At 38.9% G+C, this 26,872-nt stretch overlaps 1 protein-coding gene and 1 long non-coding RNA gene across 7 annotated transcripts in view; one reads left to right on the top strand and one right to left on the bottom strand.

Moving 5' to 3' along the window:
• LOC106509892 overlaps positions 1-26,842 on the bottom strand; it is a 479,383-nt gene extending 452,541 nt beyond the window's left edge. For 2 of the 5 annotated variants that reach the window (XR_002342970.1, XR_002342969.1), the window contains exons 1-2: positions 26,755-26,842; positions 24,065-24,272 (exon numbers count right to left, since the gene is read on the bottom strand). This is a non-coding gene — a long non-coding RNA (uncharacterized LOC106509892). The remainder of the gene's footprint in view (positions 1-24,064; positions 24,273-26,754) is intronic. The other 3 variants (XR_002342972.1, XR_002342973.1, XR_002342971.1) reach the window with 2 other exon arrangements.
• On the top strand, positions 943-26,743 carry LOC100516797 (cytosolic 5'-nucleotidase 1B). Of its 2 annotated transcripts, XM_005655260.2 has the most exons (10): positions 943-2,554; positions 4,458-4,550; positions 4,878-5,060; positions 5,651-5,788; positions 7,057-7,584; positions 7,882-8,049; positions 9,181-9,310; positions 11,979-12,101; positions 12,503-12,675; positions 23,972-26,743. In XM_005655260.2, exons 1-10 carry the CDS (start codon positions 2,522-2,524, stop codon positions 24,302-24,304), a joined length of 1,902 nt encoding a protein of 633 aa, XP_005655317.1. In that variant the 5' UTR covers positions 943-2,521; the 3' UTR covers positions 24,305-26,743. The 2 variants fall into 2 exon arrangements, with proteins under 2 accessions (XP_005655317.1, XP_005655319.1); XM_005655262.3 differs by lacking the exon at positions 4,878-5,060.

A 26,872-nucleotide genomic window follows, 5' to 3' on the forward strand; every position in this document is an offset into this window, starting at 1 on the left:
TAACTGGGTCCTACATTATGCAAACTTCTTAGCTAAAGAGAAGTCTACGAGTGTCCCTAGAAGTTTCAAGTAATATCCTGAAGAAAATAAGAAATCAGAAGGATGCAAGTGGGAACCATGTTCCACAAATCACTCTGCACCATCTTCTTGGCATCAAGGGAATGGACATACTCCTCTCAGTAACCACTGCAAGGTGACTTGGGAAGGCTGCATGACAATGCTGCGTTAGAACACAGTAGCATCTTGGCTTTATTACCAAGGTTGAACTCGTGGAGAGAGAAAGTCAAGCCAAACAAGATATGCTACCTTAGACTGAGTAAAGAACATCAGCCACCACCCCGTCACTGATGTGGACAGACATCATTCAATCCATGAGCGTCTAAAGAGAACAAAAAGGGAGAAAGGGCAAATTCACTTTCTCTCACCCTGAACTGGAATAACCACCTTCTCCTCCTACCCTTGGACATCAGAGGCCCTGGTATTCAAGTCTAGGACTCCAGGACTTAGATCAGCAGCCCCTTAGGTTCACAGGCCTTTTTTCCTTTGACTTTGGACTAGGAGTAACACCATTAGTCCCCGAGTTTTCAGGCCTTCAGACTCAGAGTGACTTGGCTCCCCCGGTTCTGCAACCTGCAGACAGTATATTGTGGAACTTCTCTGCCTCCACAATCACATGAGCCAGATCCCATAATAAATCTCCTCTTAGATATCTACATATACATATCCTCTCGGTTCTCCTTCTCTAGAGAAAGCTGACTAATATAGCTGCCTACATACATGTGTAATTTCTCATGCTCTATAATAAAGGAAAACAAATTAGAGTATCTTAAAAAAACAAATAATTTTTATACCACCCTCAGCACTCAAAACAAAACAATGTATGTATATAATCAATACATAAAATAATTCAAAACACTCATTAGGCTCATAGTCTATCCTAGGTGATGTGCTACGGGAAAAGAACAATAAACAATAAACAATAAAAGAACAATAAATAAACAATAAACAATAAAATTCAGGAACTTACTGAATTTGTGGATGCTGAGTTACATGGAAAAGACATACTAGGGACCAGAAGCAAAAGAAGATCTCAGGTATAGGCTAGAAGGACCAGTCAAAAACCAGACTCTTTCAATCCCTCATCTCTGCAAAATCTTCCTCTTGTGTCTTACAGATCAGAAGTCTCATAGCTCTCAGCTTTCCTTCCTAACTGCTGCTCTAATGTCCTCCTTGCTCTGTGTGCACCACTAAGACTATAGAGGTTAGGATATGGGAAGAATCACCACACTGACAATTGCTTAGTTATACATGTACGTAAACTATAAATACTTTTAATCTTCTGTTCTTATAACTGGATTGCAATGTGGATTAAATTAGTTAAGTTTTTCTATTTGAACTCTATAATACAGCTGCAGCAAAACTGTAAATAAAAGACTAATACTTGTTAATCGCTTATGAATGTCAATCATTGTCAAATATTTTATAATAGTTCAACCATCACAACTGCCATTTGATGTTGATACTATCATTATCTCCATCTTACAAATGAGGAAATTAATATTTAGGACAATTAAATAACTTGCTTGGGACCACAGTTAGATACAGGGGGAAATGAAAGAATTCAAACCCAGGCAGTCTAGCCCAGAGTCTACATACTTAACTGTCTACAAGGTCCCCTGGAGAACTTTGACTAAAGCTGTCAAAATTTTCTGATATTCAAACTAAGTCTAACTCATCAACTCCCATGAAGAGTCCATAAATCTGTCTCAGTCCATGATGGTTTGACAAATTCATTGGACCCTATAAACCAGAGTCAGGGACTAGATTTTACATATTCTCCTCTGTGTGAACACAAGAGGGACAGATGTGTGTTTAAATGTTTAAGGATGGGGCAAACACCAGGAAAAACAGTGTTAGTATCATTCTGCCACACTACATCTAGCTACATTAAGTGCTTTGACTTAATAATGGTAACGGTTTTGCCATCGTGAAAGAAACACCAAACGCTAAAGCTAAACTCAAGTCTAAACTCTGTGCTAGAACAAGATATCAGCTGTCAAAAATAGTCTCCATATTTTCAGAAAGTTCTCCAAAATCTGTCAGGAAGAACAGGATCAGGTCCACGAATGAGTTTGCCATTCATTTAGGCAGTACCAGAAAATGTACAGCCACAAATGGGACTGATATGATGAGTCACATAACAATGTTAAAGAGATTTAAAAAGAAGGAAGCAGTAATACTGGGATTGCTACATATTAAAAATTTGAACAAACATTTAGACATTGATTCCTAAAACCCTGACAATGGTTATGAGTGGATATATTCAAATAAGAAATATTATTTCTTATTTTTACTGTCACATATTCATAGAGTCAGTTAGTTACTATGGAATCACATGTGATGTCATAAATTTGACATTCTAAATGCAAACCTAGCCTAGATTGAGCAACAGAAGCAACAGGAAATGGAGCTGGGGAGAGGAAAACCTGCATAACAACACAAAGTTTCAGTAGTTAAAGAAATGAGTCAAACATCTCTGAAACAGAAAAAGAAGGTCAGTGAATTGAATGTCCTAGAATCTTTCCAAAGAGCTGAGGATATGTAGCTATCTATCCATCGTTTGCCTCTGGGAAAGCTCTGCAGCAATCAAATAACTTCAGATGATGAGCACATACAGAGAAAAAACAAGTAAAGGACATGAAGAGTGGAGAAAGGAGATTAAAGCATGTGGTCTAAGTCTCTCCAATAAGTCAGCACTTACTGAGCAAATGCTCACATGTTAGCAGTAAGAGGTGAAAACACAGTTGCTATCTTTGAAGAATGCACAGCCTAGTAGGAAAGAGAATACATAAACAAAGTATAATTTGGTGCTCAGTAGAAGTATGTACAAAAGACACAGGCAACACACAGGAATGTTTAACACTGGGAACTTTTCCCAGGTCATGCTGAGCTTGGTTTTAAAGAACACTGAAGGGAAATGGAGGTTATAAGGAAACAAGGGTGATACACAGGCAAATACAAATCAATTGGCATAGACAGAACGCAAGGATAAAGAGTAGAGTGGAGAGCTTGCAAGTTGGAGGTAGACAGGATGTATCATGAAATTTCTTGTCTCTCTTGCGAATGAAGAGTTACATGGAAGTGAAGCATTACGAGATTTATGGTTTATAAATATCAATCTAAATAAATGCGGTGGATAGATCTGGAAGTCTAAAGAATTTGAGGCCATGAAATCTGATCAAAAGTCTATATTCTAAGAATGTAGGCCCATAATAATCTGAGGCCCAAAACAAAGCAATAGCAATAGGAATAAAGAGGAACTAGATATAAAATATCTTCAGAGTTAAAAGTGACAGGATTTTATGGTGATGGTATGTGGGGGGGGGGGGTTGATGAAAATATTTTAGGATTAGTTCTAGAACCCTACAGCTATGCCATTCTTTCCAGACAGGGACGAATCATTCAACTAAAATAGATGAGATGTTCCTGGGTGCAAAGGGCACAGAGCATAAAGAGATTAACGGGCTTTCCCTGAACACCTTGGTCTATGCTAGAAGTTGAGCTGCTTAAACAGATAAATAACACTAATCTTGATTGCATTATAGCTACTGAATTGGCAGGAAACAAAAGAACTACTGCCCCACTAAAATAGTATTCCCAGGAGTTCTGGCAGCTACAGCTCCAAATTTGACCCCTAGCCTGGGAAATTCCATATGCCGCAAGTGCAGCCCTAAAAAGCAAAATTAATTAATTAGTATTCCCTGCAATTAAAAATGAAAATATTTGAATAGATGTCCATGAAATAAATTATCTTCTTGCACATCCCTACATGGTCTTCCCGAATATTTTGTTAAAAAGAAACCTCTTTTCACTCTCGACACTATGAATAGTTAGATAACATAAACAGAAGGCATGCCTGTTGACTGACCTGTATAGGATTAAAGTCCTTGATTTTAAAAATTAAATTCTTATTGATGAGATTCAGGTTCACCGGGGGCTGGAGGGGGGGGGGTGTACGACACCACCGGTTTATCTTAAGAAAACAAACAAGAGAAGTATCAATTCTACAAATGAAAAAGCTCCATAAGTAGCAATCCTCAGAGAAATGAAAAAATAATTGCTCTGTCTGAGCAATATCACACTTAAATCTAAGTCCTGCTGATCCCTGGGAAATTCTCCCATAGCATTTCCCATGTTACCATTGTTTAAATGATAAACACCTCAAATCTATACACTAACAAATTTCTATATTAAAATGCTGCCTATCTAGTTCTCTGATAACATGTTCTTTTTACCTGTGCTTCTCAGAACAAGGGGGGGAAAAACGTCTAAAATTAATATTTACATCAGCAAAGATACAGATTCTAGTTTTTATTTATCATTTTATTCCCCAAACACAAAGTTTCTAATACCCCTGAGATGAAAAGTTAATAAATGTTCTTTGTTTCCCCATTAAGAATGAGACTGGATCGAGGTACTCCAAAGACAGCCTAGAAGCAGACAAATCTAGAAAGGATTCTGAGAAATCAGGAGCTCGTCTAAGCACTCAGGTGAGCTGATCTGGTTATAGAGCTGGTGAGAGAATTAAAGAGCGTAAAATATAATTTAAAAAATATTGGGGAACAGGGGGATTTGAGGAGAAAAGACTGAGCTACTGAGATTTGTATTAAGGGATACCTAACATTCTCGGAGAGGTTAAGGAACAGTGAGGAGAAGCTGGTCCCTGCCTTCCTACGCAGCACACATCCCAAAGTTCATGTAGAGTATGCGGTATAGAACCTCTGCTCAGCCTCTGGGAGGAGACTGGTCTTTGTTCAAATCCGGGAGGGAAGGGGAGTCTGGCCATCACATTGACCATTTTCTGCACAATCTTTCAGATGAGGCGTGCAGTCATTCCGAATCACTCGCTGAGATGTTGCCCCATGCGGGGTCACTCGTCGTGTAGACGCTGCCTTTGTGCAGATGAGGGAAAAGTCCTTCTTGGCCCCTGCCGCACAATACGTATTTATATTCACATGTGCCTGTTGTGGGAGCAGGGCCAGCAGATCACCATGATCAGGGTGAGCAGAGATCCAACTACTGATTTTGGAGGGAGTCTCAGGCCGTCTGGGTGAGGGGAAGGATGTGGGGAATAGCGACTCTTGCACTTGCCTCTCCATGGTCTCCCCCAGCCTGTTCCTCCAGAAGGGAGTGCCAGGGGGCACTACTCCCTCTTCTGCAGCTGCCTGGGAGCCTGCTACAGCCTTGTTTAGGTACCAGCTGTCTTCACCTTTGTAGTCTGGTCAAAATATGTCCTTTCAGCATCTGCTAATAGGCTTATACTTAAGGGAAGAAGTGGGGGAAGGGAGGGAAAATGCTCAACTCTACTAAGTTCTGCATTAAAAAAAGAGTCACAGGTAGGAAACTATGAGATACCAGACTTGTTTCTTGGTTTTGGATGCTCTTCCGGGTGGATTCCCACTTTAATGCTCCTCATAGAAGTTGGGATTGTGCCAGAGCTAGAATGATACACAAAGGCCAGGGTTGAAGGGCAGGGACCTTCTCATTTATCACTGCTGTATTTAGCTTCGACATAGCTACTTTGTAAAAGTATGTGTAGAAGAAGTGTGTGGTGGGTGTTACACCCCTGGGTCTCTTCTCTCCTTAAAAGGGATCACAAGAATTAACGCTGCCGAAGACAGACTCTCGAGGTTACCTAGTGCGAAATCAGTGGTCTCGAACCTCACAGAGCCCATCCACCAGAGCTCCATCAGCAGATGAACCCAGAAGCAAGAACAACAGTCTTAAGGTAGAGATGGGGATGAAAGGGAGGAGTTTATTATATAATAATAATAATAATAAACATTTATTGCTGCTTTCTATGTGCCAGGCCCTGTTCTATGTACTTTCATATGTTTCAGCTAACTTTAGCCCTCACAACCACTCCCTCCTTAATCCCCAGAGTAAGAAAACTGAAACAGTAACTTGCCTAAGATTTCACATTAGTAATGCTCCTAGAGCTAGATTAAAACAATGGGTCTCTAGGTCTATAAACTGCACAGTGAATTATTAAACTCTATGGTTTCTCCTTCCCTCCTTGACACATTCAAAAACTATTCATTAAGTACCCAAGACTCAGAAGAGGGTGTGGAAAGGTCAACAAAGGATATACACTGTCCAAGAGTGTTAGGTTGTACGACACTTTGAGCTCTTAACTAGGCCTAGCCACGTAAGAAAATATTTATTGTGAGAATAAGTTTGTGGATGCAGAGAGTGTGACACAGGCTCAGGCGCTGGGAGAACATGTATTCCTACCAATCCACCTGTCTCTGGAAGGATTGACTCAATAATCTAACCAAGAACATTTGAAACAATCATAAAAACTGAACTGATACATAGATGCTTAATAATCTGCCATACACCTTAGCGAAGGAGTCTTTCTTTAGAAAGGATTCCTTCCTATTTGGGAAGATGGTTTTCTCCAGCTGAGCTCCGCTGGCACAGGAAGCTCTGAAGGCAATGGGGAGACACTTGATTTTCCAGCCTACCCACATTCCCAGAACTCACTGCATTAATCACAGGGCAAATGTGGAGACAGATACCCCAGAGGTCTTTGTAGAGCCTTCTGGGGGGAACTTGTAGTCTAGTTGCTCATTGAGTTAACTGGAGGTCGCAGATGGAAGCAGGGGCAAGCAATGCCCCTTAGTCAAGCCCTCTGTCCTACCTGGAGGTCTCTTAACTGTGCAGGTATATGGGAAGAAAGTGACAAAACTTTGCAAACTATATGCTAGCTACCTAAGGGCTAGGACTAAGAAAAGGCCCTCTACCCTATCTACTCCAAAAGAAAATAAACACCTGAGGGCAGCTGGGGGAAGATGAAAGCAGTCTGTCTCTGTGTCCATGTGAGGGAAATGTCTATTATTTGGAGCCCTCCTAAAAGGAGCTGAGATGAACCAGGCTCCATCCAAGGGCTAGGAAACAAACACAAAGGGATCGGCTCCTTGACTCCAGCTGGGCAGAGACGAGGACAGGGACCTTGGGCGAGCATCGAACTCAGAAGTTCATTTCTTGCTCCAGCCCCCCAATAGCTCCACGACCTCCCGGACTTCATCCACCTCCCCTAGCCATCAAGAGTCACCGAAGCGGCTGTCAGCGCAGCCCTCGCCACTAACCATGCCGCTGGACTCACGTCCTTCCACGCCCCCAGAGGTCCAGCTCCCGGCTGCGTCCAGGCACAACACCAAGATATATGAGCATTCAGACGCCTGGTCTCTCGGCATCGGGCGGGAAGCCCGAGAGTCTCGGGACACGCGTCGGGACACGCGAGAGTCTCGGGACACGCGTCGGGACACGCGTCGGGACACGCGGGAGTCTCGGGACTCCCGAGATTCCAGAGATACACACCAACGGGAATATCCGCGCACGCCCCCGACGGAATGGAAGTCCCATACCCAGCGCAAGATGCTCTACCCCTCTCACCTAGACCAGGACTGTTCGTCGAACATAGCCAGGAAGCGAGAGGAAGAGGAGGACGAGGAAGAGGCCTACTGGGCGTCCATGAGAACGCTGTATGAGAAGACACCAGGCTGCTCGCGCCCCCGACCGGTGAGCAAGGCCAGCCTCCCCTGGTACCCAGGTTGCTTCTCCGTGTAACCCTGAGGCCAAGCCTCTATCAGCTTCCCTCCTCCCTATGGTATAGATGCAGCCCTGTCTGCTTCTGCCCCCTAAACTTACCCCTCTACATGGCAGCCTCCAGGCCCCAGCCCTTGGCTGTCTCCAGCATCCCAGTCTTCCAAGCAGAGATCCAGCCGGTCTCTTCCCACCTTGTCCTGGGAGGAGCCCCATTCCTGATCCCTGTGGGTGTGTGTGTGACTGTCCTTCTGTTGGTGTCCCTCTCTGCAGCCCAAACCCAAGCATGCCATCACTATCGCTGTGTCGTCCCAGGCGCTCTTCAACATGGTGGACGGCAGGAAAATCTATGAGGAAGAGGGTCTGGAAAAGTACATGGAATATCAGCTTTGCAACGAGAATGTCGTCCTGACCCCAGGGCCTGCATTCCGCTTTGTCAAGGTACTCTGCGAGGCTGTCTTTTGCTCTCTAGGCCTCTGAAAAGCGGGGAAGGACCCATGCCAACCCCTGGGATCTCATCCAGCTTTCCTTCTAATTCCTAGTGAACCCTTGTCATTCTTGCCCTTTTCAAGTTGACCCCAGGTCAACTTATACTTTCACAGAGGCTTCCACATTGTTGAGGAAGGGACTGCAGCCCTAGATTTGGAATGCTGAGCTTTCCTAGGAGGAGTCCTAATCCTGAGTCCTGCAACAGAAACTTGCGTTTGCTCCAAAGGAGCAGTAACCAGAAGCAATAATGAATTTACTATTCCAAGTAGAAGAAATAGAACACTCCATTGAAATGAGATGAAATTTGCCTTAGCTGCTCTTGCCCCAAACACAGCATATTAAGAAAGTTAGGAAGTCCTTGGCACTTAGGAGCATGATTTCAATAGAGAATGTAAGGCTCTTGGAATTTACACTACCATGTGTAGGAGTTATAGCTCTGATCCCCCATATAACATACAAATACTACACAATAACATCACGACTAGGCAGAAACAAATGATACCTCCACTAGTCGCGACTGGGAAGTAGTTAGGGCACATAGGGGAAGTATGGGAAGAAACTGCAAACCTAATCTAAAGGCTCATGTTGAAAAAATATACAAATCCTCCCTTTGGCAGCACATCTACTCAAACTGGAGTAGTACAGAGACTATTAGCATGACTTCCGTGCAAGGATAACATGCAAATTCATGAAGCAGCTTTTCCTGCTTTTACTTCTCACAATAAAAAATAATCATCAGATGATCAAGAAAGGTAGATTTTATTAATTAAAAACAAAAGTAGACAAAGCATCAAAGGGTTAGCTGAATCCTTTCCAGCTACCCTACAAAAATAATTCTAGTAAATCAAATATTGTAACAATGTTCAACAAGCACTACCTCTCGGTAAATATGAACTGAGGTACTATGTATGAGAGGCTGAAAATACAGAAATGAATGGCATAAGCCTGCCTTAAAGGAGCCGCAATCTCTCAGTGAAGTCTTCAGAGCTTAAATTAGACTCCTACGAGATCCCTTCTCTCCAGACTTCCCACCGCCAACCCTGCCTGGCCCTCTTTACACACACTCGTGTTTGTAACCTTCAGGCGCTGCAGCATGTCAATGCTAGACTCCGTGAGCTGTATCCTGACGAACAGGACTTATTTGATATTGTACTGATGACTAATAACCATGCCCAAGTGGGAGTGCGGCTTATAAACAGCGTCAATCACTACGGTAAGTAAAATAAATACCATGTGGAAGAACAGCTCGCTGCTCTGGAAGAGAGTAGCCATGTTATTTTGCTAACTGTGGCCTAACTAATGCAGTGTCTTTGATACTGACACCCCCTTCTGCGTGAGGAATGTTTATTTGCCTATGTCAGAACAAGAGAGGCCATGTTCATTTTTAACTTCAGCACAGAGTTGGGCCCAAAGCTCTGGACTTAACTTGTCAAGTGTGAATTTCAAAGTCTTAATCCCAGGTCCTGCAATGTATTTCTCTGTTTTATGTTTTTCACTTCTGAACTTGACTTTAAGGAGCCGTCAACCCAGAAGCTTTCCCCGTACGATCAAACTTCGTGCTCACTGCAGACACATGTTAAAGGTTTAAAGGTTTTTACCTTTCCTTTCCACTCTTTAACATCTGACTCTCCCCACATATAGAATTCACACTCACAGCAGCAAAACCATCTTTATTTCTTTATAGGAAAAAACTGATCGACTCTAGGCTCTTCATAGCATTTCCACCAGCGTGCTATAGACTTTAAGGGGAGGCCCCCATTTTTCTTGGATGAAATTACCTGACTTCTTATGTGGGGAACTTTAGCTTTTTTTCTAAGTGACATATCCAGTTTTATGGCTATGTCATGTCAAAATAAGATTTAAATTGAGCATATGTAATTTCTCGACTTAAATTGGGAATATTTATCAATAACACATATTAAAAGTTATGAGTTTTACATTATCTTAATGACAAGGCTGATGTCTTACTGATATGTAGTTGAAAATATGTTTGCTTTTCAAAAATACAGTCTTCATAGTATTATGCTATGAAAAGAGAGAAAGTATATCAAATGTTTAGCACAGATGAATGGCACAGCCACTCAATAAAGGACAACTACTATTTTTTAAAAACACAGCCTTATTTGATGTAGTAGGTGATTTGGGTCTATCTAGCCACACTGGGCCCATTGAGGGTAGTAGCATAAAGAATTACAGTTATTTACCTATTAAGTCTGTTAATGAACAGATTAAGGCCAATCTTGTACAGCCCTGCTCATGGAATAGCAACTTTTTACCTGGAAGAGTTAGTTACTTCCCTTGTCTAGGTGCTAAAGGCAATTTGTATCTCTCTTTGCTATGGTCTTTGTCATATTATAATTATCAGTTTACATGCCAGGCTCCTCAGTGAACTGTGATCTCCTTGAGAAGAGGGACGATGTTTTAATCATTTCTGAAGTTCTCAGTACCCACCAAATAATTTCTGATTCTTAAATTAATATTATTTAAGGATTTGTGCCACTTATGCCCCATGCTGCTTTATGTGAAAAAAGCAAGAGTATTTTGTCCATACCACAGCAAACACTTCCACTTCAACTGTTGATAGATCCTATCCACTCTCTTGGTCCACACAGATGATAAATAACTGACTAGACTCAAAATTCTGCTTTACATCATCTGCAGCTGCCCAGTTTATCACTTTATCCAAAACTACTTTGAATGGGTACATGATATCTCATATGCATAATGTTATACTTTAGCTATTCTCACATCACTGAACCATGTTCTGCTCTTATAAATAATCCTGTACTGAGACCTTTCTACATAAATCTTTATCAGAGTTTCAGATTATTCCCTTAAGATAAACTCCTTAAAAAAGGAATCCTGGAGTCCCCGTTGTGGCTCAGCAGTAACAAACCCAACTAGTATCCATGAGGACTTGGGTTTAATCCCTGGCCCTCCTCAGTGGGTTAAGGATCTGGCATTGCCATGAGCTGCAGTGTAGGTCGCAGACACGGCTTGGATCTGGCAGCTGTGGCTGTGGTATAGGTCAGCAGCAGCAGCTCCAATTCAACCCCTACCCTGGGAACTTCCAAATGCCGTAGGCGCAGCTCCAAACAGACCAAAAAAAAAAAAAAGAAAGAATCCTAGGTCAAAAGGTATAAATAGGCCTCTTAAAAGCTATTGATACATTTATCAGTAAATATAAAATCACTCTGTAGATGGCTTATACCAATTTATACTTTCATCCATGATGTATGTGAGTGCCTATTTTACAAACCTCTCACCAATATCAAGGTTTTTTAATTGTTATTGATATGAAAGTCATTTAATGGAATATTGATGTTCAGCCTGCTAATTACATTGAAAATTTCAAGTCAAGAGAGACAATTTCAAACCTATTGTTGTTGTTTTTGGGAAATAGTTTAAGTCCTATCACTACTTGCTATTAGTAGTGTATTGTTACTAAAGATACTAGAGAAATATAGAAATGATACTTAAAAATAGAGCCACATCTTAAATGTCCCTATCAACAAGTCACGACTGTAGATAAAGGAAAAGTACTCTGCTCTAGTCTAGACAAGACTCAGTATGAACCAGTGGGCTTAGACAAGTCTTTATGTCTCAATTTCCTCTTCTGTAATGAAGCTAATAATACCTGACATAACTGTTTTGAGAGTAAACTGACATAGCTTATCTGGATATACTTTATAAACTATCATGCACCAAACAAATCCACTACTATACAAAAGAGCTCAGACATTTCAATGTTGATGCCACAAAGATAATTCTAAAACCTCAACATGCACTCAGTTATTCCTTAGGTAATTTTCTTTTGCATTTCCAGTAAGTATATTGTCTTTGGTCTCTGACATAAACAAGTCTTTCTTACCCCATAATAGGCTTACTAATTGACCGCTTCTGTCTCACTGGTGGAAAAAGCCCCGTTGGCTACTTGAAGGCATATCTTACCAACTTGTATCTTTCTGCGGATTCTGACAAAGTACAAGAAGCAATACAAGAAGGTATTAGTTTGGCTTTCTCTCTTCAATTAATAAAGAGGTCTTCACTAGCTTTTCCTTCCATTTGACCTCACGTATGATTATGTGGCTTATGTTCTTGCTGGATCTTCCGCTAAGGTGTTTCCACAAGTGGCAGCCCCTGAGTTTGTTTTTTAGAGCTTTGACCTTCCTGGAGGTGGACGTCTTGAGTTGCTGTCCTACAACTCATTTTATACTTTCACCTCTTACAGAAAGTACAGAAATTATAGAAAGGCAATACAGAGTCAATTGTTTTGAGATAGGTGGTTGTAAAGAGGAGTCATCAAATAATAGCCCGAGAAGAAAATCCAAGTCTGGGAGGACTTTCATTTGTTCGTACACACTAAAACTGAGAAAAGTATTAATTAATCCCAATTGTCTGCCAGGGATCGCCTCTGCAACAATGTTTGATGGAGCCAAAGATATGACTTACTGTGACACACAGCTCCGTGTGGCCTTTGATGGGGATGCTTGCCTCTTCTCGGACGAGTCTGACCATGTTACCAAGGAGCATGTGTTTCAACATGAAACACTATTCGAGAATAAGCCTCTTGCTCAGGTGGGTTCATTGAGCTCTAGATAATTTTGATCTACTTATTTTCCAACATATAGATATAAATATTTCCTCAATGTGATGATTTTAAAAGTTTTTAGGCAGACCATGCCTCAGTTCTTATGCTTTGTAGCTTCCTCCCTGTCTTTCGTGAACTCATTTTAAAACATCTGCTGCCAACTTTATTTTTAAATTTTAGCATTCTTTTATGTATCCTTTTGGGAATGTCTCTATGATCTTCTCACGATAATGAATTCACTTCCTCCAAATTATGAGTAATAGAAGTTAAAGGGCTTATCATTTCTACATAATAGTTCTCAAAATAGGAAGGCCATTTCCAATAGGTTAGTAAACATTTTTTTAGCCTCTCTGTTTATAACCTCGAACTCAATAAAAGCATTACTTAATTGTGAAAATCTGAAAAACTCAGCTCAAGCTCAAATAATAAACCTCAAAAAGTTCAAACTATGAACTAATCAAACTGAAACTGAAAATGTAGGTTTTTGGGAATCAATCCATGAACCAAAGTGTTAAAGTCATGATTTTAAATGAATAAAACCTACAACTTCTGGACCAAAGGAGATTTGAAACATCAAAATATTCTCCAAAATGAATCTGAAATAATGGATCATTGAGTTTTAATCTATGAATTTTAACAAGGCCTTTTTAAAATTAGCCTTTTTTTGCTCAGCTCTTCTTGAACTTAAGGTAAACTTAAACATTAGTAGTTTTATTATATTTATAAAAGTATGAAGAGACTAATTGAAAGCTGAAAGTTTTACTAACTCACTTCACATTACAGCAAGTTATATTTTAATTCTATATGTGTGTTTGTGTGTATGTATGTGTGTGTAACTTCATAGTCCCTTCCTAAATACCTTCTTTAGAAGTCTTGAACTCAGGTCAAGAAATTGTTCAGGGAGTTCCCGTCGTGGCTCAGTGGAAATAAATCTGACCAGTATCCATGATGACTCAGGTTTGATCCCTGGCCTCGCTCAAGTTATGTTAAGGATCTGGCAATGCCATGAGCTGTGGTGTAGGTCGCAGACGTGGCTCGGATCTGGCATTGCTGTGACTGTGGTGTAGGACAGCGGCTACAGTTCCAATTCGACCCCTAGCCTGGACGCCTCTGTATGCTACCAGTGCAGCCCTAAAAAGACAAAAAAAAAAAAGTTGTTCAGGGCTAACAAGATTTGCTGTTGAGAAGAAAACCCTTTGCTATAGTTTATATAAGTCTACTTTGCTGAAACTCAGAGCCCACTGTGTATTAGCATTTAAGTATTATTAACATAAACATATATAAGATTTCTATAAAAAAAAAAACTCGAAAAGACTTCAAAAAGAATTATTTCAAGATAATTTTAAAATACCATTTTTTTAATCTCAAGGAAATGACCACATTTCTTTTGGATTTTTCACTTACAGTTTTTTTTGCCATATTTTCAATCATTTTTCTCATTAAACAGTTGAAATTTTGAAACTCCACCCTTGTTACGGCAGGAATACCCAATGCATTTTTATTAAGCATACTTCTTTTCAGTATGTGGTGCTTCCGGCAGTAGATAAATATGCTATTTTTCACAAAGAAAGGGTAGCTCTTCTATTAAGACCAGATTTTGCCCGATGCACTCAAATGATGAGAAGGAAGTTATGAGGTATGATTCCTACCCAAAGCTTTCAACTATGTTGGTTATGGGGCTTGTGTTTGGTCTTGACAATGTCCCAGGGTCTCAAATGGAGGATATCTGATAGTCACCAACAAATGGGACAGCTGGGGAAGATTAATTTAGCCACTCTCATTGTAGCTTATACGTCTCCAATGTGGTATCATGACTAGCAGTGGATGTCGCCTGGTTTTATCTCAATCTCATCTCACCACGCTGTAATAGTAATCTCCGTGTGTGTGTGTGTGTGTGTGTTAATCAGAATTGTTGAGGTGTGTTCTACATATAGTATAATTCATCATTTTTAGTGCATGGTTCTAAGAGTTTTGACAAACACATATGCACAGTCTTAAAACCATATCAAACTCATAACACTCAACATTCTCACAAAATCCCCTTCTGCCTCTTTGCATTTATCCTAGGCCTCTATCTCTAGGATCTCTCAACCACTGATCTGATTTCTGTCCCTATAGTTTGCCTTTTCCAGATGTCATATAAAGGGACCCCCACAGGATGCACTCCTTTGAATTAGACTTCTTTTCCTTAGAGTGATGCATTTGAGATTCATCCATGTCATTCCATGCATCAGTAGTGCATTCCTTTTCACTGCTGAGTAGTAGTCTGTGGATGGACCACAGTTTTTTATAATCCATTTATCTACTGGAGGATATTTAGGTCATTTCTACTTTGGGGCATTTATAAATAAAGCTACTTTAAACATCTGCATACAGGGTTCTGTGTAAACATAAAATCTCATTTCTCATGTATAAATATGTAGGAGTAGGATTTCTAGGTCAAAGGTGGAATATATGGCTTAACTTTATTAAGATACTACAATCTGTTTCCCAGACTGACTGAACCACTTTGCACTTCCAACAGCACTGTATAAGTTTCTTTTTTTGTTTGTTTTTTGTTTTTTGTTTTTTGTTTTTTTGCTCTGCATCCTTACCAGGATTTGGTAATATAAGCTGATTTTCATTTTTTTTTTTTCCAACTGTTCTGGTGGTTATATAATAGTCTCTTACTGTTGTTTTAACTTGTATTACCCTAATGACAAAAGATATTGAGCATTTTATCAAGTGCTTATTTTCCATCATATGTATTATTTGGCAGAAATATATGTTCAAATTTCTTGCTCATTTGAATTGAATTTTTTAATTTTATCTTGATATTTGAGAATTCTTTATATATATTCTGGATATGTCCTTTATCACATACGTGTTTTAAAAATATTTTCTCTCAGTCTGTGATTGTATTTTCATTCTATTAATATCTTTCAGTGTCCTTCAATGAGCAGAAACTTAGTTTTAAAGAAATTCAATTTATCTATTTGTCCTTTCATCAATTGTGCTTTATATTTATACGTCGTATCTAGGAAATCTTTGCCTAACCCAAGGTCACAAAAATTTCCTCCTCTGTTTCTGTACAGAGCTTTTTTTTAACAATTTTATAGGATTTTTTTTAGAATTATTACTTATTTGATTCTTGTATTTTTACAAAGTATTGAGTAGGTTAATTTTTATTTACTTGTGGATATATATTAATTGTTCCAGCACTATTTATGGAAGAGACTGGCTTTCTGTTCCTTTAAAATAGGTATCTATCTTTTACCAATATCACACTGTCTTCATTATCATAGTTTTATAATAAGTCTTGAAATCTGGTGGCAGGAGTCTTCCAAATTTCTTATCATTCAAAATCTTTTGATATTTTGATTCCTTTGCATGTGCATATAAATTTAAGAAATAGTTTGTCTATTTCCGGGAAGAAATCCTGATAGAATTTCTATTCTGATTATGTTGAATTTAATAGTTTAATCTTGGGAGAATATCTTTTTTTTTTTTACTTTTAGGGCCGCACTGGCGGCACACGGAGGTTCCCAGGCTAGGAGTCGAATCGGAGCTGCAGCTGCCAGCCCACGCCACAGTCACAGCAACGTGGGACCGGAGCCGCATGTGCAGCCTACACCACAGCCTACTGCAATGCCAGATCCCCAACCCACTTAGAGAGGCCAGGGATCAAACCCGTGCCCTCACGGACGCCAATTGGGTTCGTCAACCACTAAGCCACAACAGGAACTCCAAAATAGATATCTTAACAATATCAAGCATCTCATAAGTGGATAGTATGTATCCATTTATTTAGGTCATATTTGATTGTTTTCATCAGTGTTTTGTATACATACATTCAGCATACAGATATTAAACATATTTTGTTAGCTTTATATCTAGGTATTTAATGTTTTTTTATGCTGTGGTAAATGATACTTTAAAATTTTTTGATTTCCAGTTTGTTTATTGCAAATATAAAGAACCACACTTTATTTTTTTATATTGACTTTGTATCCTTCGACTCTGTTAAAATCACTTGTTAGAGTAAAATTTTTTTAGATTATTTGAGATTATCTACATAGATAATGTGGACTGCGAATAAAAACATTTTCTTTCCATTCTGTATGTCCTTTATTTATCTTTCTTGCTTTATTACCCTTGCTAGTACACTCAGTACAATGCTCAACAGCATTATGAAAGCAGACATCTTTGCCTTATTCACTGATCTTAGAGGGGGAGATCATTCAATATTTCGCTTTTAAGTATATTATCTTCAGGTTTTATTTTCAAGATGCCCTTTGTCAGGTTAAGGAAGTTGTCTTCTATTCTGACATTGTTTTAGTTTTACAATAAATCCATTGTGTCATGTGTCTTTTCTGCATCTATTGAGGAAATCAAGGGGCTTATCTAATCTGTTGATATGTCAATTATGATGATGAATTGTATTGCTGATATAAATTTAACTTGGTGATATTATATTATCCTTTTATACACTACTGGATCCAATTAGTTAAAATTTACCTTGGAAAAATTTTGTTTTGCCTTTATGTTCTTGAGTATTCTTTTCTTATAATATCTTATAGAGTGATACTGACCTCATAAAAGGAGGTGGGAAGTGCTTTCTCCCTTTTTTTTCTAGAAGACTTTGTGTAGAACTGGTATTATTTCTTTTTTAAATACATGGTAGACTTCTCCAGGGAAGCCATCTGGGCTTGGACTTTTCTATGTAGGAATGCTTTTAACTAAGAATTCTTTTTTTTTTTTTTTTTTTTTTTTTTGTCTTTTTGCCTTTTCTAGGGCCGCTTCCGCAGCATATGGAGGTTCCCAGGCTAGGGGTCCAATCGGAGCTGTAGCCGCCAGCCTACCCCAGAGCCACGGCAACGCAGGGATCCGAGCCGCGTCTGCAACCTGCACCACAGCTCACGGCAATGCCGGGTCCTTAACCCACTGAGCAAGGCCAGGGTTCAAACCCGCAACCTCATGGTTCCTACTCGGATTCGTTAACCACTGAGCCACAACAGGAACTCCCACTTATCTTTTTAATAACTAGTTCTTGAGTTTCTAAAGGTGGAAGTAAAGACCAGTGACTTGAGACATATTTTCTATAATGATCATTAATACTTATAGAATTTCCTCTTAATGCTACTGTAATTGCATTCCACAAATTTTGATAGGTAGTTTCTACTGTTTATTCAGTTAAAAGTATTTCTTAATTTCCCATGAATTTATCTTTTAATTATGGGTTGATTATTAAGTGGATTACTTTTTGTCAGATATTTGGAATTTTTCCAGATATTTTCCTGTTGTTAATTTTTTTTTTTTTTTTTTTTTTTTGTCTTTTTGCTATTTCTTGGGCCGCTCCCATGGCATATGGAGGTTCCCAGGCTAGGGGTCCAATCGGAGCTGTAGCCACCGGCCTACGCCAGAGCCACAGCAACGCGGGATCCAAGCCGCGTCTGCAACCTACACCACAGCTCACGGCAACGCCGGATCGTTAACCCACTGAGCAAGGCTAGGGTTCGAACCCGCAACCTCATGGTTCCTAGTCGGATTCGTTAACCACTGCGCCACGACAGGAACTCCCCTGTTGTTAATTCTAAGTAGAATTCTGTACGAGTCAGATAATATATTTTCTATAATTTCAACTATTTAAATTTGTTAAGGAGTGTTTTGTGCCCAGAGTATGGTTATCTTGGTGAATATTTCATTCTGCTTGAAAATAATATCTATTCTGCTGTTTGGGGGCTGAATTTTCAACAAGCGTCAGTTTGATTAAGATGATAGTATATTATTCAGGTCATATTGCTCAGTTGTTTAACATTGTCAGTGATTTTCTTTCTACTGCTATCCCACTATTGAGGAGGCAGCATTGAAGATTTCAAGTATAACTGAGGATTAATTTATGTCTCCATTTAATAATATAATTTCTGCTTCATGTATCTCTAATTTCTGTTGTTCAGAGCCCAAATGTTTAAGATTGTTATGTCTTCTTAGCAAATTAATCCCTTTTTCCTATTTATGTATTTACATATAAATTGTCTCCATATTTAAATTGGTTTTCTTGTACATATTACACAATTTCTGTTGTTTTTTATATAATCTGACAACCCCTATGTTTTAGTTACTACTGTTTCAATCATTTATATTTATGTGATTATTACTTTGGTTGAATTAAAATCTACCATCTTCCTACCTTTTCTATTCCATCTTTAGTTATCTCTGGTTTCTTTTTCCATTTCTTTCGATTTGCTTTTGAATTTACTGTATATATTGCATTTTTTAGGATTCCATTTTATCTCCACTATTGATTTATAACTCATTTTATATTTTTCAGTGGTTACCCTAGGATTTAAAATATATTACTTAAACAAAAAACTCACGATACCTTGCTACTGTGTTTTATTTGGGCAATCAGGTATCCTTTGACTAAGGTTAAGACAAAAACATCTTTCATATTGGTCTTCATTTTAACCAGCACCAGGAATCTTCATTTCTTTTTATAGCTCCAGGTTTTCTCCCAGGTATCTTATTCCTTTTGCCAGAGGACTGATATGTTGTTACCAAAAGCTCTTGGTTTTTCTTTACCTGAACAACTCTTTACTCTCTTTCATTTTCAAAAAAAATATATATTTTATTTTGATTGGCTATATCTTTCTGCATTTACCCTATTTTTCAGCACTTTAAAGATAGCCATCCATTGTCTTCTTACTTGATAAATAATTGTTTGAGAATCTTAGCTTTGGTGCTCTATATGTCATCTGTCTATTTTTCTCTCGCTGCCTTCAAGGCTTTCTATATTTATTTGTGCTTCAACTGAAGTTCACTGATTCTTACTTCAGCTGTATTGACTCTATTAAGGAACAGACCAAAAGCATTCTTCATTTCTGAACCATCATTTTTATTTCTAACACTTCCATTCAGCTTTTATCTTTTCCATCTCTTTGTTCAAATTACTACTCTACCTGTGTATGCTATCCACCCCTTAATAAGTTGTTAAGATATTAATCATAGTTATTTTCAATTCCTTCTCTTATATTTATGACATCTAGGTCCTCACCAAGTTTTCTTCATTAATTACTTTCTCTTGAAAGCTGATTCCTCTTTTTATTTTTTATTATAGTCTCATAAATCTTTGATTAATTTCCCATCATAATATAGAAACTTATAGGTTTTAATAAAGAGTATTATTATTTATTTATTTATCTTGCTTTTTAAGGCTGCACCCATGGCATATGGAAGTTCAAAGGCTAGGGGTCAAAGTGGAGCTACAGCTGCCAGTCTACACCACAGCCACAGCAATGCCAGATCCAAGCTGCATCTGTGACTTATGTCATAGCTCATGGCAATGCTGGATCCTTAACTCACTGAATGGGATCAGGGATCAAACCCGCATCCTCATGGATACAGTTGGGTTTGTTTCTGCTGAGCCACAACAGGAACTCCCAGTAAGTAGTATTTTTTCTTTGTAATAGGCATGCCTCCTCTTCTGCTAGCACTTGGTATGTTTGACTGAATCAACCAAATTAGGAGTTTGACTGGATATTCATTTTTCTGCTACTACTGTTCCCTTCATTTCACCACAGGCTTCAAATTCCTCTGGTAGGGTGCTGGAGGGTTTTTCATTAATATTCCTCTTCTACTTTCAGTCCATGTCTCAGGGGTGGATGGTGTCCATGTTATTATCCTTCTCCCAACTGTTATTGTCTCTGCAAGCTAGGGTTGTGATGTGCCCTGGGAGTAAGAGTGTTTGAAGCCCTTGCAGCAGTTTAATACTTTTGTATTTTAGGAAATACGGGACAAGGTAAAGCTTTAATCTTTTCTCACAGTGCCAGCTACTCCTCCCCTCCACACCTGCACCACCAAGGACTATATTCTTTCACCTTCCACCCTGTCTGCAGTCCTTCTCATAAAAAACAAGTGAAGTCTGTATTTTTTAAACGTCTATAAAAAGAGCGTGCATTTCTTATGTCTGTGGTTTTCAGGGCTTCTCTGTTCTCTCATTAGACCATATTTAGCCTTAATCAGTTTGTTTTTAAAAATTACCTGAGCATTTCATGCCTGCTTCTATGAGGTCTGGTATGTCATATTTCAGTGCTCTGCCAAAGAGGTGCTGCTTCTTAAGTTCCATCTGTCCTTGAAGATAGCTTAGATTTTTCCTTAGCTTTTTTCCCTTAGACTTCATGTTAGTCAGTTGCTCTGTTACCTCAGTTCTCTCATGGGCTCAGGAAAATTTATGATATTTTAGATTCTTTGGCTTTTTCTTGTTGTAACAATAAGAGTAATAGTCTTTGCAGCTTTCTGAATCCTAGGCAGATTCCAAATGTTGTAATCATATACTCCTCGAAAAGGTATTTTCAAGTAAATTTCCCTCATGTTTACATATTTTTATGGATAAATTACATACTCATACAATTGCACAAATGTATAAATTATTAAACATACCCAAAAATAGAAGAATGAATGAATGATATGGGTACCTGGTTTGAATATGGTGACATAAACTGAGCTGACCCTATTTATTCTCTTCGGAAATTACGCAAAAGCATGAAGGAGAGCAGTGTTCCTTTGTGTTTCAGTACTAAGCTGTGAGCAGGGCAGTTTCTGTCAACAGGCACTATACCCCTTTGTAGCTGTTGCCAAAAAAAATATATATATATAGCTGTTGTCTGTTTATTTGTTTGTTTTTACCTATATGTATGCCTCTCACCTTTAGGAAATGAATGTTTAATGTTTTTTTTTTTTCTGATAATATGTAGCCTCAGAGAAAGCAACACCAAACAAATGATCACTTAGATAAGCTTCATTATCTATGTTTGTGGAAACATAACAGGCTGCATTATTCTATGTTTGTGGAAAAGAGTTGGTGCCTATGACAGCAGAGAAGAAGGGAGCTTTTGAATTGTGAAAACAAGTCTTGTTAAAATACTATCCTTGATCTTTTCCCAGAATCCCCCTGATTTTTCCAAGGAAAACCAATCTACTTCAATGATAAGCAATAAAAAGAGATCTGGACAGAACATACACAAAGATACTATGAGAAAAAGGCAGACACAGAAGAGCAAAATCCAATAACGGATGATGAATTCTCACTAGAATTAGTTGCCAAAGTATAGGTGAAAACTGTAACTAAAAATTTACCATAACTTGGAGTTCCTGTTGTGGCGCAGTGGTGAATGAATCCGACTAGCAACCATGAGGTTGCGGGTTTGGTCCCTGCCCTTGCTCAGTGGGTTAACAATCTGGCGTTGCCGTGAGCTGTGGTGTAGGTCACAGACGTGGCTCGGATCCCAAGTTGCTGTGGCTGTGGCGTAGGCTGGTGGCTACAGCTCCGATTAGACCCCTAGCCTAGGAATCTCCATATGCCGCAGGAGCAGCCCAAGAAATGGCAAAAAAAAAAAAAAAATTTACCATAACTTAAAAAAACTTAGTAAAAGGCAGGGTCATAAAGTAGCAATCCAAAAATCAGGGAGCGATGATAAAATGTTAATGGTAGAACTCTGGAAATGAGCAGAATAGAAAAATAATATTTTATAGAAAAAAATGACAAAAATAGATAACAGGTAAAGAAAATCCAGCATAGGCACAATTGGAAGAAAACACTGAAATTATGTTCCAGAGGGAAGAGGAGAGGGTTGTGTGTGGTAAATACAGAGATGCAATTTATATCAAAATATAAATCAAGAAAACATCCTGAATTATCAGAAGATTTTAGTATATATATTCAACTATTAAAGGTTAAAAATTAAAGGCTGCATTATTTGATTAATGAAAAATTATTTGACTTCAAAAATAAAGAAGTAATTCTTTAGGCAGACAACACATGCAAGTGGGGAAAAGAAAAATCAAGCTGTGCTGAGTCTTCTCCGCAACAGCACTCAGTAGCAAAACACAGTGAGTGGAGCCCTACTTATAAGATCATGTGGAGAAAAAACAGAAATTGCAGATTCTGTATATCAAAAGTTCATTCAAGCAAAAAGGAAACAGATCAACAGTTAAGAACATAGTATATTCCCAGAAGATTATTATTTCCATAAGATTTTCTGGAAAAACTAGTATAAGAAGACACATTTTGGCCAACATGCTGATGACTAGAAACACAAAGGCATAAATTGGCATAGAATATATTTAACCACAGAATTAAAACTAAAACAGTTGCAGTGATTAGGGTGACAGAAAAAAAAAAAAAAAGCACATGTTATGTGCCCTAACAATTTGGAAATTATATAACTATTAAAAACTGGAAAATGTGGAGGAAAAAATTATAAGGAAGGATAGATGTGCTGATCTCTTGGTTGTAATTATTGATCAAAGGATAAAATGTAAAGCTGAGAGACAGAAATATAAGAACCTTTAATAATGCAAATGCAAACATCCAGAAAGATGAAATAGCTAAAACTGAATGATTGAAGAAAAAGAGAGGATAAGAAAGAGGTGAAGAAGTACTCTAATTCCACTATTTTTCGTTGTAAAAATAATAGGTCCTGGATTTTAAAAAACAGAGGATTCAGTGAACTATAAAAAGTTACAAAGGTAACCAGTAGAAGGAAATAATACAAACTTCCCTAAATGTTAGAAGAAACACACATACACACATTTGCAAACAAAAAAAACGACACTCATTGGACAATCTTCTAAAACCTTTAAACGTGAAAATCAAATAAAAATTTTAGACCCATTATCACATATATTTGCAATACCAATAAATATAAATGGCCTAAAAGTCAACTTTTGTTTTAAAAACTAAGATGTCCAGATTGGATCACATAGCAAAATCCAATTCTATGTTTTATACTAGCAATACAGCTAAAATTAAGTGTTTAGAAAGGCTGAAGATAAAAGTTAAGTGTGAAAATAAAGTAATTGTAAACACAAGCAAGGTTGGATTCAAGCTTTGAACAAGATTAAAAAGTATGCTTTATAACATTCAAATGTGCAATTCACAAAAAGTAAATTAAAAGAGCAGTGTTTCTGGTGATGAACAGACCTTTAAAGTATCCCATCTTGCTATATGGATTTTTTGTTGCTCTGGTTCAACTTTTAACAGAGCTTCTTTCACTCTTAAAATATCTGTGTTTAGATGATAAATTATATGGTTATACTATGCTCATTCTAGCAACACAAGGATGGTTCCATATAAGGAAATACGATACATAAATGCAGTAAGTTTCAGCATTTTATCACTGGCCTCTACTTCATGTTTCATGCAGTATTTTACACTTTCATTAAGTTCCTATAAACAGCTGCATTTTTAGTGTTCACTTCCTTTGGTTCACGGGATCACAGCTATGACATATGTTCCTTTTACAGGGTCCCTTGAAAGGCTTTCTGGAAGATTTAGGCAGACTGCAGAAGAAGTTTTATGCCAAAGACGAACGGTTGCGATGCCCAATCAGGACCTACCTGGTTACAGCCAGGAGTGCAGCCAGTTCAGGCGCCCGTGTGCTGAAAACCCTTCGTCGCTGGGGTCTAGAGATAGACGAAGCTCTTTTCCTTGCTGGAGCTGCCAAAGGTCCCATCTTGGTGAAGATAAGGCCCCACATCTTCTTTGATGACCACATGTTCCAAATTGAAGGGGCACAGAAAGCTGGCACCATCACATCTCATGTACCTTATGGAATTAATCAAAAAGTGAACAATTAGGGGTGGGGAGGAAAAATAAAGCAGTGAGTCTGGTATTATGGAAGCCACTTCTTGTGGATCTCTAGGGTAATTAGGTATTTCAATAGATCAGACCTCAGAGTTTTGTTCATTTGGAAAGGTTTTCTCTTGAGTTTTTTAAAACATTTTGAACTCTCAAGTTACCCTCAAGCTACTTCCCTTGGAGCTGTCAGTGCTATTGACACGATTGCACCTACCTTTGTGTGTAAGTCATAATGATGACTCTTTAGGGTAAGTTTAGAATTTGAATGCTTGAAGGCTTAAAGGGCTGTGTCAGAAGCCTACTTAATTTTACAAATCATTGCTCATTTTGGATGTTGGTAGCTAGAACGAATCATTACCTGTCATCATTACAGAATAGTGGGTCTTCATAGGTGGAAAGAGTAAGGTTAGATACACTCAAAAACTGGAGCTTTTTAGTCTATTGCCTCTGTGAATAGTCTTTTAATCGATGCCAAAATGAAAATATAACCCCACTTGAATAAGTTCATTAATTTTGAAACTGCTCATTCAGAAATAAAACAGCTAATTATTCATACATGTTATTTTCATCCAAGAAGAGCACCTGACAGAACTTGCTGGAAGGGTTCTTTGAAGTTTATTTGGTGGCTTTATTGCCTTTGGACTACTTCATATTTGAAACTTTGGGCTTGGCAGGTAGGGCTAGTGTTTGTACGGAAGGGAAAAAAACTGGGCTACCACTTCAAAATATGAAATGAAGTGTGGTATCCTAGCCTTCATTGTTGTCATCCTGTTGTGATTTTTGCCTTGTTTTCAAAAAAAAAATTAATTGGTTAATCTACTACAATGTTAGGAACAGTGAACTCATTATTTTCACATGTTATTTTCTCAGTTTCTCATCAAACCAAACATTTTCAGTGTGATATTACCTTCTTTTTTTAATCAATGAAAAAAAAAGATTCAAAAAGATTACATAGCTTGTCCAAGGATGTGCAGGGAATAAATGGTAGGACTAAGATTCAAATTCAGATCTCATTTCAAAAGGTATATGTAGTCTATTTTCTCTGTGCCTTCCAAATTGAGTTGTTATTAATTCCTTGGCTACTGACACATCCTGAACAAATTAGTCATTCCATTAAATTCTATGCTTAAGCTACAAAACAGTTACACAGCAGATCTGGTGACGCCTTTTCTCCTCTCTTCCTCACATGCTCTCTTGCTCCTTCTACCCCCATCTCTATCCCTGCCCCACCTGCATATACATATTCCACCTCTGGTACTAGTTAAAGCAGACCACTGATGACACACATCTTTTGATCTGCTTCCTAATCTGCTGTAAACCAGTCCAGAATATATCAATCAAGACACTTATTGAGCACCTACTGTTTTCTATGGATTCCCCCATATAAAGACCACAAGAGAGACTCAGATATTATCCCATCCTTTACGAAAGTGAAAACTTTAACAATCCCCTTAGAGGAAGTCAAATGTACAAGCTCAAATAGCCAACTCCAGAGGGCTGTTTGTTCTCAGTGCCAAGTGAGGGTCACAGAGGAGGCTGAAGCAAAGACCTGTATGGGCTGGAAGTCATCAGAAAATGGAGAGAATCGAGGTGGGCTTTGCAGGATAAGAGAGACATGGATGGACAGAAAGGAAGAGGAAATGTGCTTCTGGCTCAGTGAGTTTGAGAAGCAGCTTCAAATTACACATAGGGTGGAATAAAGGCCCAGCCCTCCTGATTGCTGTTCCTGGTGCCTTAACTAATCCTCAGTGAGAGTGCTCCTCCCCACCTGTGAGCTCCATTCTCAGCACCTGTAAGAAACCTGGCATTTTACCCCTTTTCTTTTTGTATTGACTTTTTGTTGCATGTTATATCCTTCCCAGATATAAAGGAGTGGAGGAGAGTTTATCAGAGTCATCAAGGGCATTTATTTCAAGCTATAGAAGTTGTGTGTCTTTTCTCTCGACCAAAGATTCTAGAGTGAGGGCTGGGGCAGGGGAGGTTTCTGTACAAGCCAGTAAGCGCCCCGAGGGCAGAAACGGTGCCCTATTTCTTTGGGACTCTCACAGAGCACAAGGCCTGAAATTTCTGCTTGTACAGGTCCTGCAATTGATTCCAATGCTACACTAAAATCTAAGAACCACGGATCCATTCTCTTTCTGATTCATGTTGCTAAGTTCTTAGCGTCACCTGTGGAGGAAAAAAAAAGAGCCTTTCCTCAGACTTCAGTTCGGCGGGAACCACTCCCCAGAGGATGAAGGTAAACTGAACAGAAGGTTAACAAGTCCCTGGGGTCCTTAACGGAAAACACGCCAAGCCAGCCCTGAAGTGTGGGATTTGCACGACAGCCTATAAAGAGATTTGTAAATTCAAAATATCCGTTAGGCATTCCCACGGGGAAGGCCACCATCACTCTGGGATTTCCACGGGCATGGACCCAGGAGCCTGAAAACCCGGGTACGGTGCTCACCCTCCTCTCAGGCTAGGAACCGGATCCACAAAGGCACCGCCACCCGGCCGCTATACTGTCCTAACCAATCAGGCGCCCCCGGGAAGGAGACTACAAGTCCCAGCATGCTTCACGCCGC

Source organism: Sus scrofa, chromosome 3 (genome assembly GCF_000003025.6).
Source record: "Sus scrofa isolate TJ Tabasco breed Duroc chromosome 3, Sscrofa11.1, whole genome shotgun sequence".
Classification (NCBI taxonomy): domain Eukaryota; kingdom Metazoa; phylum Chordata; class Mammalia; order Artiodactyla; family Suidae; genus Sus; species Sus scrofa.

Coding starts and splice junctions, on each gene's coding strand:
- LOC100516797 (XM_005655260.2), top strand. CDS start 2,522: ATGAGTCAAACATCTCTGAAACAGAAAAAGAAG. Junction 5,789..7,056: donor GCAAGAACAACAGTCTTAAG/GTAGAGATGGGG, acceptor TTCTTGCTCCAG/CCCCCCAATAGCTCCACGAC. Junction 12,676..23,971: donor AGAATAAGCCTCTTGCTCAG/GTGGGTTCATTG, acceptor TTCCTTTTACAG/GGTCCCTTGAAAGGCTTTCT.